General features: G+C 30.9%; 2 protein-coding genes across 4 annotated transcripts in view; both read left to right on the top strand.

Annotated features, from left to right (window-relative positions):
- LOC127286862 (uncharacterized) overlaps positions 1-11,345 on the top strand; it is a 39,668-nt gene extending 28,323 nt beyond the window's left edge. For 2 of the 3 annotated variants that reach the window (XM_051313467.1, XM_051313465.1), the window contains exons 5-13: positions 173-443; positions 1,239-1,361; positions 1,434-1,604; positions 2,134-2,294; positions 2,703-2,956; positions 3,148-8,177; positions 8,252-8,374; positions 8,440-9,310; positions 9,374-11,345. In XM_051313467.1, the coding sequence (XP_051169424.1) occupies positions 173-443; positions 1,239-1,361; positions 1,434-1,604; positions 2,134-2,294; positions 2,703-2,956; positions 3,148-8,177; positions 8,252-8,374; positions 8,440-9,310; positions 9,374-9,846 (7,477 nt within the window). In that variant the 3' untranslated portion in view covers positions 9,847-11,345. The remainder of the gene's footprint in view (positions 1-172; positions 444-1,238; positions 1,362-1,433; positions 1,605-2,133; positions 2,295-2,702; positions 2,957-3,147; positions 8,178-8,251; positions 8,375-8,439; positions 9,311-9,373) is intronic. The other variant, XM_051313466.1, reaches the window with a different exon arrangement.
- A 2,936-nt stretch (positions 11,346-14,281) lies between these two features.
- On the top strand, positions 14,282-19,599 carry LOC127286884 (uncharacterized). The gene is made up of 3 exons (XM_051313508.1): positions 14,282-14,449; positions 16,838-17,003; positions 17,179-19,599. Coding segments are annotated over exons 1-3 (495 nt in total). The 5' UTR covers positions 14,282-14,447; the 3' UTR covers positions 17,506-19,599.
- Positions 19,600-19,746: the final 147 nt, after the last annotated feature.

The raw sequence follows: 19,746 nt of genomic DNA, 5'->3' as shown, positions 1-19,746 counted from the left end.
AACTGTTTTCAGGATTTTTTCATTTTTTTTGTATTTACAAGCAATGATTCTTTTTTTGAGAATTGAAGGTCGAAAATTATTAATTACCTTTTTTTTTAATTTCGAGAAAGGGGAAATAATTTTTATAACAAATCTATAAAATTTCCTTTTGTAAAAATTTGTTTTCTTTTAGATATGTTGATTTCTTTACGACATCAACACATTATTTGGTGGATGAAGAAGAGGCTTTTTATACATTTCATCCCTCAAGATTGATGGGTTTGTTCGACATGCTCAATACCGACAGTGTGATCGATTTAATAATAGGTTTGGGAGCGCCAAAATCAAAAATCATCATGTCAGTGCCAGTAAGTGCCTATAAATTTGCCCTCAAGGACGAGAAAGAAAATACTCCAAGATCGCCGACGAATAACAAACAGCCCACTACCCTCGATCGAAAACAGGTAAAGAGAACTAAAAAAAGACAATTTTTTTTTTATTGAATTATACTAATTTTATAAAATTAATTCAATTTAATTAACAATTAATTCTCAATTAGACATTATATTTACCCGAGTAAAAATTAATTTCCAATTAACATAGAATAATATCTATATAGAATAAAATGTAAAAAGAAATTAAATTAAAAACAATAAATTAAATAGTTAATAAAAAATAATAGTAATTATAACATAAGTTAGATAATTAATTAATTGCAAAAATAATTAATAATTGAAACTGAAAACGATTGAACTAGACGGACAAAAAAGAAAATGTAATCGTTCGATGTCTTCTATTGTTATCGAATTTTTCTAACGAATCTTATTCAATGTCTGGAAAAAATTATGTTACAAAAAAAAAGTCATCGACAATGCGCTAAAAATAAATCCGTTAGTTACAGTAAACGATTTCCTATATTAGAACTGAAAGAAAATGATCTTTGATGAAAAAGAAAACCTGTCGTTTTTTTGTAAATGAAAAAAAAAGTTAATAAGCGTAAATGAAAAATTATCGATTCTCCTTGATATTCAAAAATTAATATTTATAAACTCTCTATATATTTGATTTATTGTTGAGAGAGATTGCATATATACATCTTGGCAAGTAAATATTTCCTGTCAATCTATCAAATAAGGAAATTATAAAAAAAAAATTTCAATAATAATATTTAAATAAGTGTTTTACTTATTCGTGAATATATTTACAAGTTTACAATATATGTAATTTGCAAATTTCACTTATGTAAATTATATTTTCAGCTATGCGATTTGATGAGCGTTGACGAATGGACATTAGAAAGGGATGATGATCTCACAGCACCCTATGCTTTCAAGAATAAAGATTGGATTGCCTTTGAAGATCGAACGTCTATTGGAATTAAAGTAAAGAAAAAATTAACAAGTATATTCAATTTTGAGAAGTAAAAAAATAATTTATCCATTTTTTTTGTACAGGGAAAATACGTTTCTCTTCGTGATCTCGCGGGATTAGGAATTCGTGATATTGAAAATGATAGGAAGAACAATTGCAGTAAACCCATTACGCAGGAAATTTTTCAATCTTTTACGAATTTGAAGAGAAAAACACGACAAGCGGTTCTATCTTCTCTTGAAAATGAATTGCACGTGAGTTAGTTAAATTGTCCCATATATTTGAAGAATTTGTATTAAACCAAAATATTTATCATTAAATAATAGAACAAAAGATTTAATATTTTAATTTAATTATTTTTTATTTTTTTGAATTTGAAATATTCAGTAAATATTTGTATCTACTGCCATCTATAATGTCAAGAAAAAACTTTCAGGATTCTATGTAAAGATAATTCGGAGCAACAGAAGAATTTACTTTCTAATTGCTTGTAGGCAATAACGTACAACAAACGTACCTTCTGACTATTGAGAAATTATTTTCTGTTGCTTTTCAATGTTTCTAACAGATGGCATTAAAATATTCTACAAGATTAAATTTTTCTTTTAAATTTAAATTAACATTTTTTTTTTAAATTAATTTTTTAAAAGTTTAAATTAGTTTTTTTTAAGTTAAATTAAAAAAATTTTGTTCAATTTAATATGTGACACAAAAACTTGTAAATACTGATGAATTTTTGATTAAATTTTCTTTTAAATAAATTTAATCTTCTTTTTTTCAAAGACAACGCAATTGTCTTATCCAAGTCATGTGAAACCAAGTGGATATAGAATCAGTCGAGTCGTTGATACTAAAGGACACATTCATGCAATTCGTGAGCATTCACATACAGAATTTTCTTGCACAAGGCAGGGATATTTTGTGCATCCAAAAAGTTGTAATAGGTATAAAAGTTTTAATTAAATATTTCATTTTATGAAAATTATAGAAGAATCTTTTCTGTCTGACTAAAAATTGTTCTTACTACTGAAAAAGAACTATTTTATCTATGTAAAACTATTTTTTACTACTGCTTTTACTATCGTAAGAATTAAATTGCCTGACTGCAACTGACTTTTACCACTGATACACGAATATATTATGCTGTCTGACTGAAGCTGACTTCACCTACTGTTTCCAAACTAAACAATTTAGAAAAAAAATCGAATTTTACTCTTACCACTGATTTTCAATTTAAATAAGAATATAAACTATTTCGTCTAATACAATCCTGTACTACCAATACAAAAATTTAGAAAAATGATATATCAATCGCTAAAAATGAAAAATGAAATTAATTTTTTTTTTTACAGATTTTATCGATGTGTAAAATTCAATCAGGAGATTGACGATTATTCAGTATTTGAATTTGATTGTCCCGCAGGATTAGCATTCGATGAAAGAACAGAAGTTTGTGTATGGCCAGGATCACTATCCAAAGGATCACCATGTCCAGGAAGTAGTGAAATTGCACCCGTGCCAAAAACAAGATTCGAATGTCCAGACCATCCTGGATATTATGCTGATCCACAAAATTGCCGATGGTTTTTCGCCTGTTTTGATTTAGGTTAATTTATAAAATATAATTTTAATAATGAATAATATAGAATTTAATTTAAATTATTTATAATTATATAAATTATAGTATAAATTATGTTGAATTTATAAAAATATCCAATTTCTATAAATATAAAAATTAATTTTAATTAATTTAACATTAGAATAAATCTTTCGTTTAATTAAAGTGCATTTTTTTAGGCGGACCACATATGATTCCCTATGAGTTCCGTTGTCCGTTTGGACTTGTCTTCGATGAAGATAAATTAATTTGCGAGTGGCCTTGGCTGGTGCCAAAATGTGGAGGTGGTGGATACACTTATACGCATTTTGGAGGCTATGGAGGACATGATGATTATGGAGGACATAGTGATTACGACAGTCATGAAGATCATGGAGGACATGGAGATTATGGAGGTCATGAAGATCATGGAGGTCATGGTGATTATGGAGGTCATGGTGATTATGGAGGTCATGAAGATCATGGAGGTCATGGTGATTATGGAGGTCATGACGATCACGGAGGAAATGAAGGTCATGGGGGAAATGGAAACAATGGAGGCCATGAAGGAAGCTATGGAGGAATGGGTGATTATGGAGGACTTGGAAGCTACGGAGGGAATGGTGATTACGATGGTTATGGTGGACATCATGTGAGTCCTGTTTCTCCCGGAGGAAGTTATGGAATGATAGACCATGGTCATGGAGGACATGGTGGATCTGGTGACAATGGTGTTAAAGGAGGTCATGGTGGATATGGTGGATTTGGAGGACACGGTGGATCTGGAGGTCATAAAGGTAATGGAGGAAATGGAGGATATGGTGGATCTGGAGGACATGATGGACACAGTGGATCTGGAGGACATAAGGGACATGATGGTAATGGAGGATATGGAGGACACGGTGGATCTGGAGGTCATAAAGGACAAGATGGTAATGGAGGACACGGTGGACATGGTGGATCTGGAGGTTATGATGGACACGGTGGATCTGGAGGACATAATGGACACGGTGGTAATGGAGGACATAAAGGATACGATGGTAATGGAAGACATGGTGGATCTGGAGGACATAAGGGGCATGATGGCAATGGAGGGCACAAAGGTCATAATGGTAGCGGAGGAAACAAAGGACACGGAGGTCACGATGGTGGGAATGGAGGACACGATGATCATGGAAAAGATGACTCTGAAGAGCATTATGGAGGACACGACACAAGTCCAGTTTTTCCCGGCAAAGGACACGGAACAAAAGACGATGGACATGACAAACACGGAGGTAAAGATGATGGTCACGACAAACATGGCGGAAAGGATGACGGTTATGACCACGGAGGAAAAGATGATGATCACGACACTCACGGTGGAAAGGATGATGATTACGACAAAGATGAGAAACACAGTGGTGAACATGGTGGATACGATGTACATGAAAATGGAAAAGATGATGATCATAAAGACAAGGATGATGGCTATGATGATCACAATAAACACGATGACAAGGACGACGGGCATGGTTATGATCATCATACAACTACTGACCATCATCATCATACAACTACTGATCATGATCATCATACAACTACTGATTATAATCATCATACTACTGATTATGATCATCATACTACTGATTATGATCATCATACAACTACTGAATATAATCATCATACAACTACTGAATATAATCATCACACAACTACTGAATATAATCATCATACAACTACTGATCATGATCATCATACAACTACCGATTATTATCATCCAACTACGGATTATGATCACTACACAACCGTTGGTTATGACAGTAAAGAGAAAGATGACAAATCCGAACATGATGATCACGATGCCACTGTTGGTTTAGAGTTTGGTTCTGAAGAGCATACAACAAAAGCAATGGAACATGATGAAAGTGGAGAAAGTCTTGGTGATTACAGTCATGTTGGTAATTATGATTATATTGAAAGTTCAAAAAAGAATGCTTCATCAGACTTTAGAAAACATGCCACGTCAGGTAAAATTAATTCAGGATCTTCTGGCCCTCCTGGTAGAAAACAAATTGGAACAGGATCACATCGAGTCGCCGTGTCTCCCGAGGGAGGAAACCGAGGATCTGATTATTCAGGAAGACATGGTTCACAATATGCTAATAAAAATCCACAATACACAGGTCATCCTAATGTAAAAGTTGAAAATATTGCATCAGATGATTCTACTAGAGGATATTCGAATAAAGCGGTGTATTCAGGAACAACCAGGTATCCAGGTCCTGGAGATTCGTCATCAGGATCGAGACTTAATTCTGGAGATTCGACACCGCGACCAGAATTTATTTCTGAAGGCTCATCAGGAGGATCTGGATATTTAGCTAATGCTGGTTACACGGGAAAAATAAAAGGAGTCACAAGACCTGTGACTCCTGCGTACAGTTCAAGTACTTCGGCAGGAGCTGCTTATTCCACGGCATCGGGTGGAAATTCATACACTGATCAAACTGGAACAGGATATACTAGATCACGAGATGAAGGATATACTGGATCAAGAGATGAAGGATACATTGAATCAAGAGATAAAGGATACACTGGATCAAGAGATAAGGGATACACGGGAACAAGAGATAAAGGATACTCTACTGGTCCATCATTTTCCGAAGCTCAACAAGGTTTCTCAACTTCCGGAAAAGTTAACCTAGATAATAACAAATATTCTACTTCATCAGGATCCCAATCTGACTATAGTAACACAAGGCAACAAACTGGTGATGATCGATTCCAATCAACTATCCATGGCGCTACAAAAGATGTATCAGCTGGTTTTAATCAACCAACTGTTGACTATTCAACAGGTGGATATGGATCTAGAATTCCTGCTGATTCTGTAGGAATTGGAAGTACTTCTTTCACTGGACCCACTCCAACGACTATTTACAATCAAGCTGGATATAAAACAATTTCCAACAGTCATCCACAGGTTCATATCACTTCTGCAAATGGAGTAACTTCTAGTCAATTCGAGGGACCAGCTGGCGGAAAAATTGCAGGCAGTTTCGTAAGTCCTCCAGCATCATCCTCGGGCTCTTTCTACGCTCCAGAAAATTCTGATGGAAAAATTGTCACCGGCATTAATCAACCAGAATATGTTAATGCAAATACAGGTTTGGGTTACTCGAATCCAAATCGATATTCGAACAATGTTTTTCTCACGGGTCAATCACAAAATGGAGCACAAACAACGCCAAATTACTATTTGTCAAGACAAACCTCTCCAGGAGGAGTAGCATTGTCAGAAAATATTCAGCCGGAAATTCATCCAGGAAATTCCGTAACAGTTGGTCCACCAATAACCACATATCGTGGTCCAAATCTCTTTACTGCAGATCATCGAATAGCCAATCCCATAATTACAACTTATCGCGGTAGCACTAGTTCCAAAACAATTCCCGTTGGTCCTCAAACAACTCCCGTTTATGATAATAGAGAAAATTCCGGCTATAAGATCAATGAATATCACGACAATGGTGGTCGTGGTACCATTCGATACAATAATGGATTTATCGTCACTAAAATACCCGAAAGTGATTATCGAAATTTCCAACCATCACTGTCGACACTTCCCGATTCCGAGGTATCTGGTGGACGTCTTGACAACAGCGGTGGAACAATCTCTGGTGCTTCAACTTATCCACAACAATTCTCCGGAGCGGGAGTTTTTACTCCAGAAGGATTCACGAAAACAGGACCAACGAGAACTGGAATCACAACAGCTCAATTGGGCGGCAGTGGCAGTTATGTAATTGGCACTTCACCCAGACCAAGACCAAATTTGAATAATATTGGAGAAAATGCTTTTGCCGGTAATGTTGGATATAATAATCCAGTAATTTCAGGTTCCACTCCAGGTTCTGGATCTTATACTACTCAACCATCGGGAAGTTTTTCGGGGTCAACAGCTCCTTACCAGGATGCTACCACATTGGCACCGCTTTTAAATGCTGATCTATATAATACAAACCAACCAATTTTATCTTCTGCTGTTACCAACAGACCTTACGAACCAATAAAATCAGTAACTTCCGGCACTTTTGAACCAATTAGATCATCTGCTGTTACTGACAGACCTGCAGACTTTTCAAGTGATATCAAATCAATTGGAAGTGGACAATATCGACCAATAACGTCCTCTGCTGTTACCGATAGACCTAACGGTACTTACGAACCGATCAAATCTTCTGCCGTTACTGATAGACCTACTGGGTCTTACAGTGATGTAAGATACACTGGTACTGGGCAGTATCAACCAAACAAATCTGCTGCTGTTACTAATAGACCTATTGGTACTTTCGAACCTATCAGATCTTCGGCTGTTACTGATACACCTACAGGTATTTACAGTGATGTTAAATCAATCGGAACTGGTCAACAGTCTCCGGGTAATAGTAACTATCAAGCTGGTGAACAATCTGTGGATGTCAATGAATACAGAGGATTTGGTTCCCAATCCTTTGGTACCAGTGATTATAGGCAACCAGGTTATCAACCTTCCGCTACCAGTGATTATAAAAAACCTGGTTACCAATCTTCTGTTACCAGTGATTATAGTAAACCAGGTTATCAACCTTCTGCTACCACTGATTATAGAAAACCCGGCTACCAATCTCCTATTACCAGTGATTATAGTAAACCAGGTTATCAACCTTCCGCTACTAATGATTACAAGAGACCAGATTACCAATCAGTTACCAACAATTATAACAGACCAAGTTATCCATCTGACAAATTCAAGGAAGTAGATTTTCAATCAACATCCGGATCGTTCACAAATTCAGATCAAACGAGCACAGGTTATCAATCTTCAATTTATCAATCAGGAGATAATAAACAAACGGATTTCCGATCCGATTATCAATCACCAATCATCCCTGTAGGATATACAACTGGACCCAAGGAATCATTCCAAACAACAATTTATCAAGCTGCCAAAATTCCCGGTGGTACTTCGGTACAACCGATTGTTGACGATGGCTACAAGACAATAGTTTCACCAACAAAAATTCCTGTAATTGTCACACCAGCTAGATATGATAATCAAAATCCTATTTCCACGGAGAAACCATCACAATATCAAACAAATGATTACTCGCAGGTCACCAGTGACAATGATCGAGGAATTTTCGGTCATAAAGTAACTCAACCAAATATGGCGGTCAGTCTTTCGTCTCAGGCAGAAAAGGGACAGGTATAGTGGAACATTTTTTTTCTTCTAAACATTCTTTTACAAATGCACGATTTCTAAAATGATTGATGTTTCAGATTTATCGCGGTTCTTCTAGTACAAGTACAACATCCGACTACACAGTTTCCAAGAATGATGACAATCGAAATTATGTGACATCAACTGATTATGATCGAGAAACAGTTACAGATGCACAAGTCGTAAGTTGATAATTTTTTTTTTAAAATATCGAAAATATTGTTTACTATAAAAATTCTCCTTGTAGGTGTACATACCATCAACAACAATTTCTCCAGAATCTGGCGTCACCTACAGAAGACCATTTACAACTCAATTCCCAATTCCATCAAATTCACAGGATTCAAGAGATGAATTTGTAACTGAATACATTGGTTTTACAACACCTTCATATTCATCCGAGAAAGGATATTCCACAGTTGGCAAAAAATTGGCAGGTTCTGATGCCATTACCACAGCAGTCGGTGGAACAAGATTCGATTTTAACGATAAGCAAATTAATGAAAATCAAAACCGTGGCTCTGTGAAATTTACACCAAACAGTGCATACATTGATGAAATGAAGACCAAATATCTTGGAACTTCAAAACCAATTTCATCTGTTGAAGGACAAAATCAATACACAACAGACATAACACCATCTATTAACACCTATCATGGAAATTATCGTAAAATTTATTCCACAACACCCGAGTACAAGGAAGAGGAGGATAAATCAATTTCTGCAGAAACAACAAATGGTAGAGGTCGAAAAATAATTGTCAAATTAACTGATCTTCATCCTATTTTATTGGGAAAATTAGGCGCCGAATGTACATGTAAATCAGATCCATTTGATATTTTCCGTGGTCCACGAAGAAAACACATATCAATCCCATCATCACGTGGAATTGTTGATCTAGCAAATTATGATGAATCCGATGTTTATGTGGATCTCGAGGCTGACAAGGCAATCGAGAGAATAAAAGCTGAAGCATCAATTGGTGAAATCAAGGCCGAGAAGCAAATTAGTCAAGAGTCAGATGAGAAACTGGAAAAACTTGAAGCAACTACACCATGTTCACAAGATCTTCCAAAATATAATGGTCCAATTATCCGCGTTTATGATCATCACCAAGGTAAGGAAAAAAATTTAATTTCAATTATTTAAATAATTATAATATAATAAATAAAATTTTCAGTTAAACCGGCTCGTCTAACAGAATTAGAAGAAGATTCATCTCCAACATCGGGACGTCCAGTCAATGAAGCTCGAGGATCATCAAGATACATAATACACACAGATAATAATAATAATAATGTAGGAAGTGCGACAATAGCCACTAGTAGTAGAATAGCAAACGGTAGATCTGGAAAATCCCTCTTTGGCAAATCTTCCTCAATAATTGATAGAGGAAAGAAGAGATTTGAAATTAGTAAACACGATACAGCCTCTGTGATTGATAATGAAGATGGCGATTGTGCAAGACCTGGTCTTTTCCGTCATCCGAAACTTTGTAATAAATTCTATGTGTGTCATTGGGACGAATGGAAACAAAAATTCTCTCGACACGTTTTCAATTGTCCAATTCATTTGACCTTTGACTCAACGGCTGGAGCTTGTAACTGGCCAAGTAAAGGACCAGCCTGTCAGGATGACAATCTTCTCGTGTAAAATGTGCTCAACAGTCTCCACGGGAGTTTATTTTAAAAAACCTAGGATATTAGACTTGACATTACTAGATTACATTTTTAATTATTTTTTTCAATTAAACTTAAAATTTAAAAAAAATCTAATTAAAATTATGCAATGATTAGACTAGATTTTCATTTAAAATTAATATCAAATTAAATAATTAAAATTCGATTTAGATTTTGTACTAATTTTAAATTGAAAATCTAGAAATTAGAAGATTAGAATGGTTAGATGAATATATAAAAATGAATCAGGCCAACCTCTTTATAGGAAAACTCTTTCAAAATTCTCTTAAGAGTTGATACAAAGTTGTTACTTTCTCCTGGTCAAGATTCTAAATTATTTTAAAATATTAGAGCAGAAAATTAATATTTTCATATTTATTTATTTTTCACAAAAATAACATTTTTTTCTGATTAACAAATTGTTTCCTTAGGTTGGTCTACAGGACCATGAATAATGTAAATAAGTATCTTATTTTCTTCAAAATTTCTGTACATACATATTACATTATTTATAGCTTCGTGTCTCGTATTAGAATTCGATTAGAAAAATAAATAATAATAAAAGAAACATGAATTACATACATGACGATTAAAATCGTCTTTTTAAAAGCTTCAGAATCCTCGCATTTTTTCATTGTTTCTATAGAATTAGACAAGAATCAAAACTACAGTTACCGCTATTTTAGACTAGATACTGATTTATTTTTTGTATATAAAATTTTATTTTACTGACCCTAACTTAACAAGACGTACGATAATTTTTTATTTCTCCAACATACTACTTTCTCAAGAATGAAAATTCTTTTCTTTCAATATTGAATGTTTTAAAAGAATATAAAAAATATGAATTCGCCAAAAATATTTGCAAATAATAATATTTTTAAACTAAATTTAACTAATTATTATTTTTAACTCATATCATTAAGTGAAGGAACGAATAACGTGCCATTCGTTTATGATTCATAATGATACGTAATGCCATTTGTAATGGTTTCTTCAAATAATAAAAGAAAAACTCAGAAAATAGTTACGTTCAATTTTAACAGTTTACGATTGACTAAATTTTGCATTTTAACTCATGGTAATTTCACGTTATTTAAAAATTATTATATACCAACAAATATCAAATAGTTATATGTTTATTGCTGGTTACATATGAATCATACTTATATAGAAAACTAAAAAAAAATAATAATGGAAAATATTTCATAATTTTCATAATCGTTTTTATTATCTGTAAAATGTAAATCGCTTTATAAGTTATTAATGTAAATTCAACTTATCAGCCGAGAGAGAAAGTAACGTTAGAAAAATAGTAAAAATATGATAGATTTTCATGCGTGTTCTAAATAAAACTTTCGCCTAGTTATAAAATCGACAAGCAAGTCATAATTGCTCTCTCGATTTCAAGTGTATGAATTGAAGAATTATAATCAGATTTTTATATTTGAATAAAGATCGTTGAATTTGGTACACGAGAGATTTAATTTATCAAAAAACCCACAACTTACGAATAAAATTAGAATAATAATTAATAAATAATAGTCAATAAATAATAATTAATTAAATAAATTAATAAATAATAATTAATTAATTAAAACAAACGGAATAATTTTTTTTTTCAATTCAATATTGATTGTAATTTAAGTTAAGAAAGTCGAGTTAAATTTCCTGAATACAGTTCAATATAATTTTTTTTTCATGCTCGACCAGCATTCGAAATCGAGCAAAATGACAAATGCGAAACTTTCGAGGAAGGGAGACGAAGCGAATCGTCGATGTTCTTTTGATTTCTAGTGTAAAAATCAAGTAATAACTTCGTTACGTATCCGAATTTTAAAGAATTGCAATACAATTGGTCTCTATTCAATTTCCAAATGTTCATGAAACACAAACACACACAGGTCAATAGAAAGCCGAGTTCAGTGACCGCTAAAAGTTTAGTAAACTGAGGGACATATTTTAACGACAATAAAATCACCTAACAATTGTGGTCAAACTATTAATGAGACAGAAAAAAACAAATTATAAGTCTGTTTGAACTACTTTCACCAAAGTTCTAAAACAAATAAAACCAATAACTAAATTTTCAAACTCGACAATTATCAATATAATGTTTATGAACCTTTAACAACAGGAAAATTACAAAATACAAATATTTTTTTAAATTACTATAATTGAAATAATCAAAAATAAAGATCAATAGAATTTTATTGCTAATTTAATCTAAAGTTAGAAATTTTATAATTTTTTTACCAGTTTAATTAAAAATTTATTGTTAAATATTAATTATCACTTTTAATTACTAGAAAATGTTGAATCATTAAAATTAATATTAAATTCATAAATTTGAAAGTACGATTGTTGGATAAGGCTGATAAAAAAATTAAAATCCTTTCAACTTTACACGCACATTTAACTTTGAAACTTGCGTCATAAAAATTATTCTACCTAAACTCAATATAACGTCGTTGCATTGAAGATAAAGGAAACTTGACCAGGTTTCATAACATTAATATTCTTACAAGTGAAACTACAAAACGAAAGTCAATTTTAATAAAAATTCATATACGGAAGGTTCTAAAGTCTCATTGTCAACGGAGAAGAAGAAAAATATTGCCAAAGAAAGCTTTGCGAATATCAAAATTATATATCGTGTTATGAAAATATTTAAAATATTTGTTTCTCTTTTGTTTATTATTTCTTTTCTTATTATTAATTTTAATATTTTCTTAAATCCCCCCTCCCCCGTATTTTCTTTTTAATCTATTATCCTCGTTTTTCAAATGTCGAAATAAATCAAAAGAGAGACATCCAATTATTCATATTGTAACTTTCATTCTATTCATTTGATTTCAAGGAACGCTTTTTTGATGTTGTGCTTGATTAATAATACCGTTGACTATATTTGACTGCAAAGAACTGTCTCTGAACCAAAAATAAGAAAAAGAAAAAGAAAGTGAAAAGGAAGAAAGAAAGAGGCGCGATAGAAGGGAATAAAATGAAGTACCTCTATATATACATCTACCGTTGAAAGAAAGTGTGTCGACAAAAAGTGAGGGTGCTGTAATGACCTACTGATACATTTTCATCAAGAAATTATTTCAAAGAAGATAACAAAACAAAGACTTTATTTAAAAAATTAAAAAATTTTTTTTTATGATAATAAATCTCTAAAAATATAAAATCTATTATCATTTCAATTATTTAGTATTTTTCCATATTAATTATTAATTACGACTATAGAGTGACTAATTTTTCAGTATAATTAATTTTTTGCAACAAATAATTTTCCACTTTATTTTTAGTTCCTAGATGAAAAAAAAAAATTATTCACTAGACAACATAGCGATTAATCTGCAAACACTTGTCTTGATTAGGTATTCAAAACACTTACGAGCTTCTCTTGCAAAAAAAAAAAAAGTCGTTCACATTACTGAGCGCGAACTCAAGACATGAAAATTAATGAGCCGCTATACTTAAGGTAACTCTACGATATAATTTATGCTTCAATAAATTTATAACTTATAATTGTGGTTTCAGGAAATGTGAGAAACAAAAAAAAAATTAAAGAAATTCAAGTAAGGAAATTTAAAATTTCATAAGTATAAAAATTTTCAAACTTAAACTACATGTTAAACAACGTGTAAAATGATTCGAGTCTAATACTGACAAAGTATCACTAAAAAATACTTCTAATCCCGCATATATGCAAATGAATTTCTTTCAAATTAATTCTCCATTAATATTTAATACGTATTTAAATAATTGTTCCACTTCTTAATATTTCGTTATACAGTAGCAAGGATTTAAATTTTTCTTTTCATTTGAGTGTTTAAAATTTTTTTTGATAAAAATCAAATTTGAGGCGACAGAAAATAATTTTTCTAATTATAAACCTTTGTTGAAATTATTTTATATTTATCAATATAATGAAAATTAATGAATAAAAAAAAATTAATTACTGAAAAATAAATCACTCGCCATATTCCGCTAGTTGTAATTAAACTATAAATACTAATTATCAATAAAATGTATCTTCAACAAGATAGCCAACAGCGACAACATTAATTGACAATAAATTACAATTAAGAACTTTTAATTTTTCCAAAGCTATATAGGCTTCCTTTCAGAAGCGAGACTGAAATAAACAGTAAGCTCATTAAGCAAAGTAGTTCACTGGAACTTCATTCTGTTTAACTATAGTCTTTTAAACGAAATGGTTAATGTTTCTATAGTTTTTATTTTTTTTTTTGTCGATTGTAATTAGCTGCCAGAGAATAATCTTGACGGTCATTGACGATTGTCAATGCTTCAAGTCGTAAAATAGAACCGTTTTATTAGGTGGGACATATTGAACACGCGAGAGAGCGGGAGAAAGAAAAAGAGAGGGAGATTGAAGAAATGAGAGAGAATTGTGTACGTTGGGTAGGAGATCAGGTAGTTCAAGCTCGGAAGTGATATAAAGGCCTTCGTCGTACCGATCAACTTTAGCGTACCTGAAAATCGTTCACTGGAAACACCACCAACAGTTCGGTCAGGAAGTGTCTCCGTCCCACACCACACTCGACCATCATGTAAGTCCTCGCTATAAAAAAATAGAGAAAAATAAACACTTTTTTTTCTTAATAACACAATAATCAACATATTACATTTGTAATAAATAAATTGCTCGCATGGTAATAATTATTCAAAATAACAATTTTAAATCTGTGGATTTTTAAATATTTCGTTAAATATTAATATAAAAAAAAACATTAAACTAATAGTAATAAATTCAATTTTAATTTACAATTTTAATTTATAATCTCTAGTTAATTGTAAAGTTTAATTAAATAAAATTAATTTTACATACTAGAATATTATTTAAATATAAACATTTTTCCAATACTAAAATTTTAATAAAACAATAATATTTTTTACAATAATCTTTTACATCGCCAAGTGAAATTTCTTCCATTAAAAATTTTATTGTTTCATTTTTTTTTCTATGTGCAAACAATATAAAATATTACGAATTACGTTACATAAACTAGTTTCCAACTTATGAAATAAAAATTAAACAACGTAACAAAATACGCTGAATCACAAACTTATTTTTATTTTTTATATATAAAAAAAGAAAAATAATTATTAATTAATGTAAATTAATTGCATAAATAATAAGTGTCACGATCTTCGTTTTTTACTGACCTGCATCTGAAGTAGGATTTTTTTTTCTGTTTATTATGAGAATAATTGAAATTGTTAATCCCACACATCGGTAATGGAATTTTGCTTGGGTAATATTCATCACATATTTAAATTCTCATTATGTAAACCCATCGAGATGTATAATGAGAAGAAAATTGTTTGCTACGAAGATGAATAGATTGATTCAATCAAAGTGACCTGAAAAATGAAAGATTTTACAGTAAATAGAAATGTACTACATATTTTTTCATTTATTGTATACTCATAAAAAAAAGGAATAAGAAATATTTAATTGTTATAAAGTCTCTATCAATCGGTGAAAACTTATAATCAAAGAATATTATTTCATTTTATTAGTTATTGTTGTTACTTTATTTTTATAATTATTTTTGTAATTATTTTTATTATTATTAAAGCTTATTTTCTCGTAAATCATGTGAAAAATAAGTGAAAGGAAAGTAAGAATTAAATTAAATTCAACGTGTATTGAAATACTTTGCTCATGGGAATAATAATAAAAAGATATATATAATAAAATAGTATAACAATTAATGTTATTTATTCTTTTTCGTTTTTCAATTTCGCCACTATGTCAAAGCGAAAGGTGTATATACGATACCGAGACGTTCACATATCACGAACTTGCCTTGAAACTCGGGAAAGTGAAAGGATTTCTAACATTAAACTCGCACCCAACTTGATCGACACGATTTGCGAGATCACGTTTTGCATGTCCCAAGTGTCCGCGATTGTCCCGTTATTACCATTCTGATCTACTGCGAATGATCATTATTTAACATAGGATTTTCTCCCTTTCTGAAGATGTAGAAGAAAATGAAGCAGCATACTCTCGAACGATAACGCGAGTGTAACTTTGCAATTAGAGACGCAAAAACTTTCCCTGAAATAATATATATATATATATAGAAAGTGGAGTAGATCAATTGAATTAATCGATCATGCATGTATGATTAACTCTTGAAATCTGATTACCGGTTCCTACGGGTCTACACATATTCATTAGATGCAGATAATGAAATAAAACACACAACTTTTATAATAATCAAAACCGGTTTTCGTTTATTTTTCCCGCGTACCTCTAAATTATCCAGATTTGAATAATTTGCAATTTTAATAGAATTTTTCTTTTTTTTTTTTAATAAAACAATTTGAAATTAAATTTAATTTCGAGGAAATTTTTTTTGTAAATTTTACGTTAATGATGAAAATTTTCTAAACTGATGTTTTTTTGAAAAAACGTGTTGAATAACTTGGAAAATATTATGAAATTCTCTTTTTATTCAAATTTAAAAATTTAAGGCCCCTTAAAAATGAATTCATTTGAATTAAAATTTTTTGACTTCTGTCGATAATTAAGAAAGAAAGAGAGAACTGAAAATAGTTCATCAATAAAAAAAATATTTAGTTTTGGATAAAGTGAAAGGACCAGTGGTTAGGCGAGCTATCTAAACTTTTGTAGCGCACGAAAAGAAACATGAAATAAAAAAAAAGGACAGTTGCGCAACGTTGAACTCGCTTTCTCTGTTATAAGAAATCCCAAAGTACCTTGATTAGAAGATCGCTCACAAATTGTCTATAAATTCTAAATATTTCTGAATTGACATCACGTAAATTAGAATCGTAACTCATTAAAAGTAAATTTGAAACTAAAATTATAAATAAAAGAATTTTAAATAACTTCTTTATACCTATTTTTAAATTTTTATCTAAGAGATAATTTTTAGATGATAATAAATTTTCCAATTTTTCAGGGTGGTGTGGACGGCGCTGATACTAGCGACAGTGGCCCTCTTGGCCGAAGCTGCATCAACAGATTCGCAGACTTCCGGTATCACGACCGTTGGTTCGAAAAAATTGGCAACAGCAACTGACTGCGCTGGTGTTATTGCCTTCTCAGCATCTCATGGCTCCGTTAAAGTGAGTTTCTTCAAATTAATCTTTTTCTGCATTTCACTAGAAACGCTGAAAAAATAAAAATCAATAACTAATACAAAATTATTTATTTAAGACTTAAGTTATCTCATGTAGAATTAAATTTCAAATTAAATTTTCTTCTAAAATTTAAATAATAATAATAAAATACTTTTTTCAGGATTCAAAATTGCTTCTCGCCGAGACGTTGATTGACAAAGGAATTGGATACGTCGCTGAAACAGGAATTTTCACCACCCACTGTCCAGGTCTCTATCAATTTAGTTTCGCTGGCTATGGCGATTCTGAGCTTCAATTGATTCTAAAACGAAAACTCAATAAATCAGAAAAATGGAATCCAGTGGCAAATGTGGGATCAGGTGGTGGTTCCAATTTGGTACTTCTTGACGTTGACGTTGGCGATCAATTATCAGTCTTTGTTGAAAAAGGAAAACTCATCGATGGAGGAGCAGCCACTTTTTCTGGATATCGAGTTTCGAAAAAGTGATTTTTTTTCTCTCACAAACAAAATTTGATCCCTTCACACTGAACCGAAAGCGATTTACATAATACTGCTACTACTACCAATACTACTGACTTCTATATATATATATATATATATCCTACCCTATGAGTTTGGACCTTTTCGATAAGAAGGCAATGACGACCGTTAAACATCGGATAAATTAAAAGATAAAAAAAAAAACTTTGCAAATTTTAAAACAATGCAATTTTTTTGAAATTATGTTAATTTGAAAAAATTAGAATTTATTAGTAAAAGCGGTCGCTCAAAATAAACGCGTTTGTCGAACTTATTGGCGACAACGTACTGTGATAGCAACTTAAACTTATAAACAATCGAAGAAAAATTCGAAAATCTGGATTTCCACTTCTTTTTTTTTGAATTTAAAAAAAATGTAACTTGTAATATTTTACAATTTTTTTTTCTATTTTTCTATATATTCTCTATCTTTCTTTTTGGTAACTTTCACTATTTTTTCTTTGAGTTTATTTTTCTATACTCCTTGTCTAGATTTCTTTCATTTTCAACTTCAATCACTTCCATTTCTTCCGTTTCTTCAATTACAAATTTTCTATTTTTTTATCTTCTCTTCCTTCTGTGACTTTTCTTCATCTAAGTCTTCCATGTAGAATTCCATTTTCTATATAAATTTCTATTTTTCTTCTACTTTCATTATTTTCTGTCTGTTTCTTCTTATCTTTATTTTCATATCTATCTGTGATCTTTTCTTTTCCATTTCTAATTCCTTTTCTTTTCACCTATCAGTATTACTCTTCTATTCGTTAGCCACTTCTTGCCGGGTTTAAGATTTCCCATTCTTATTCTTCATTTCTATCATTCTTTCAATTTTCTATTTTTCTCTATTTTTCAGCTTCACTTTCATATCTTTATTTTATTCTCTCTTGAAATTTTGTTTTACAATTGTACCTGATTATAATATGTAACTTCATGTTTCTTCTTTTCTATTATCTTTACTTTTTTATTCTTTAAAAAAAATTACTACTGTTTTCTTCCCTTTTTTATTTCATCTTTCGTTAAGTAAATCTTTATTTGTTTCTTTTATCTTTCCTTTTTCTTGCTTTTACTTTTATTTTTCTTTGTCTTTATCTTCTTTATCTGTCCTTTCTTCTTTACTTTTATTCCTGCTTTTTTTATCTTTTTATTCAATTTTCGTAACATCCTTTCTTTTCTCCTTTCTTTTTTCTCTATCTTTTATTTCTTAATATTTTTCTTCTTTCTTCTTATATTTCTTTTTGCCTTTTCTTTACTTTTCCCTTTTTTCTTTTCTGCTTCTATCCTCTTTCTCTTGTTTATTTTCTCTCTTGTACTCTTTTTTCTTTCTTTCTTTTTCTTCTGTTCTCCACATGTACTTTCATTTTCTTCATATATCTTAAAATGAAACCAACGTTCCACTTTCAACGGCTATTCTACTTTTCTCCTTTCACTCGACTCTTTTTGTCTGTAATATTCCACCGATGCCGCTTTATATTTGAATTGTTGGTGCCTTTACCATACTTGTCTTTCATACCATATATAAATTTAATGCTGTGATCAAATATGCTTTAAAACATCCAATTCTACACGTCATTTATATATATTTTTTTAATTGTTAGATATTATTTCTCACAATTCATTAGTAAATCTTCTCATTTGAATTATTATAATTTTTATTAGTAGCAAAAAAAATGTTTAATTAAGTGTAAACACTAAATTTAAATAATAATTAATATAAAACAGGAAATTCAATTTTCTGTATGCAAATTTTATTTTTATGTAATTTTTTTCGTCTATTCATGTTTCTCTCTATAGCAAATGCTGTGATTACTTGTCTCATGTTTTTTCAATTTCTGTTCTACTGTGTTGTCTTATCAAAATGTACTTATTATATTCAATATCATTTTCTTTTTTCTACAAAATACATTCTATCATCTTCATTTTCTATATATATGTTCAGCTGACACTCAAGCTTACAACCAAATTTAGTAACAATCAATTAAATGTTACGAACTCTTATATATTACCTGTACATTTTGTCTACACTGAGCTTTACTTTGCAATAAACTGAAAATGCATTCTTTTTTTTCTATCTTTCTTTTAAAACTGCTATCTATCTCTATCTCTCTTCCCTCTCTTCAAATTTCTTCAATTTTCTCCTTTACTTTCCACGATTTTCTCTTCGACAATTTTTTGTGTCGAGTCCTTTGCTTTCCTTTTTTCTCTTCTTTT

Source organism: Leptopilina boulardi, unplaced genomic scaffold (assembly GCF_019393585.1).
Source record: "Leptopilina boulardi isolate dan_hultmark-lab unplaced genomic scaffold, ZJU_Lbou_2.1 LbouV2_364, whole genome shotgun sequence".
Classification (NCBI taxonomy): domain Eukaryota; kingdom Metazoa; phylum Arthropoda; class Insecta; order Hymenoptera; family Figitidae; genus Leptopilina; species Leptopilina boulardi.
This window is presented reverse-complemented; position numbering and strand designations above follow the sequence as displayed.

Excerpts from the sequence above, each read along its gene's own strand:
- LOC127286884 (XM_051313508.1), top strand. Across the intron at positions 17,004-17,178 it reads CATCTCATGGCTCCGTTAAA|GATTCAAAATTGCTTCTCGC; the intron begins GTGAGTTTCTTC and ends TACTTTTTTCAG.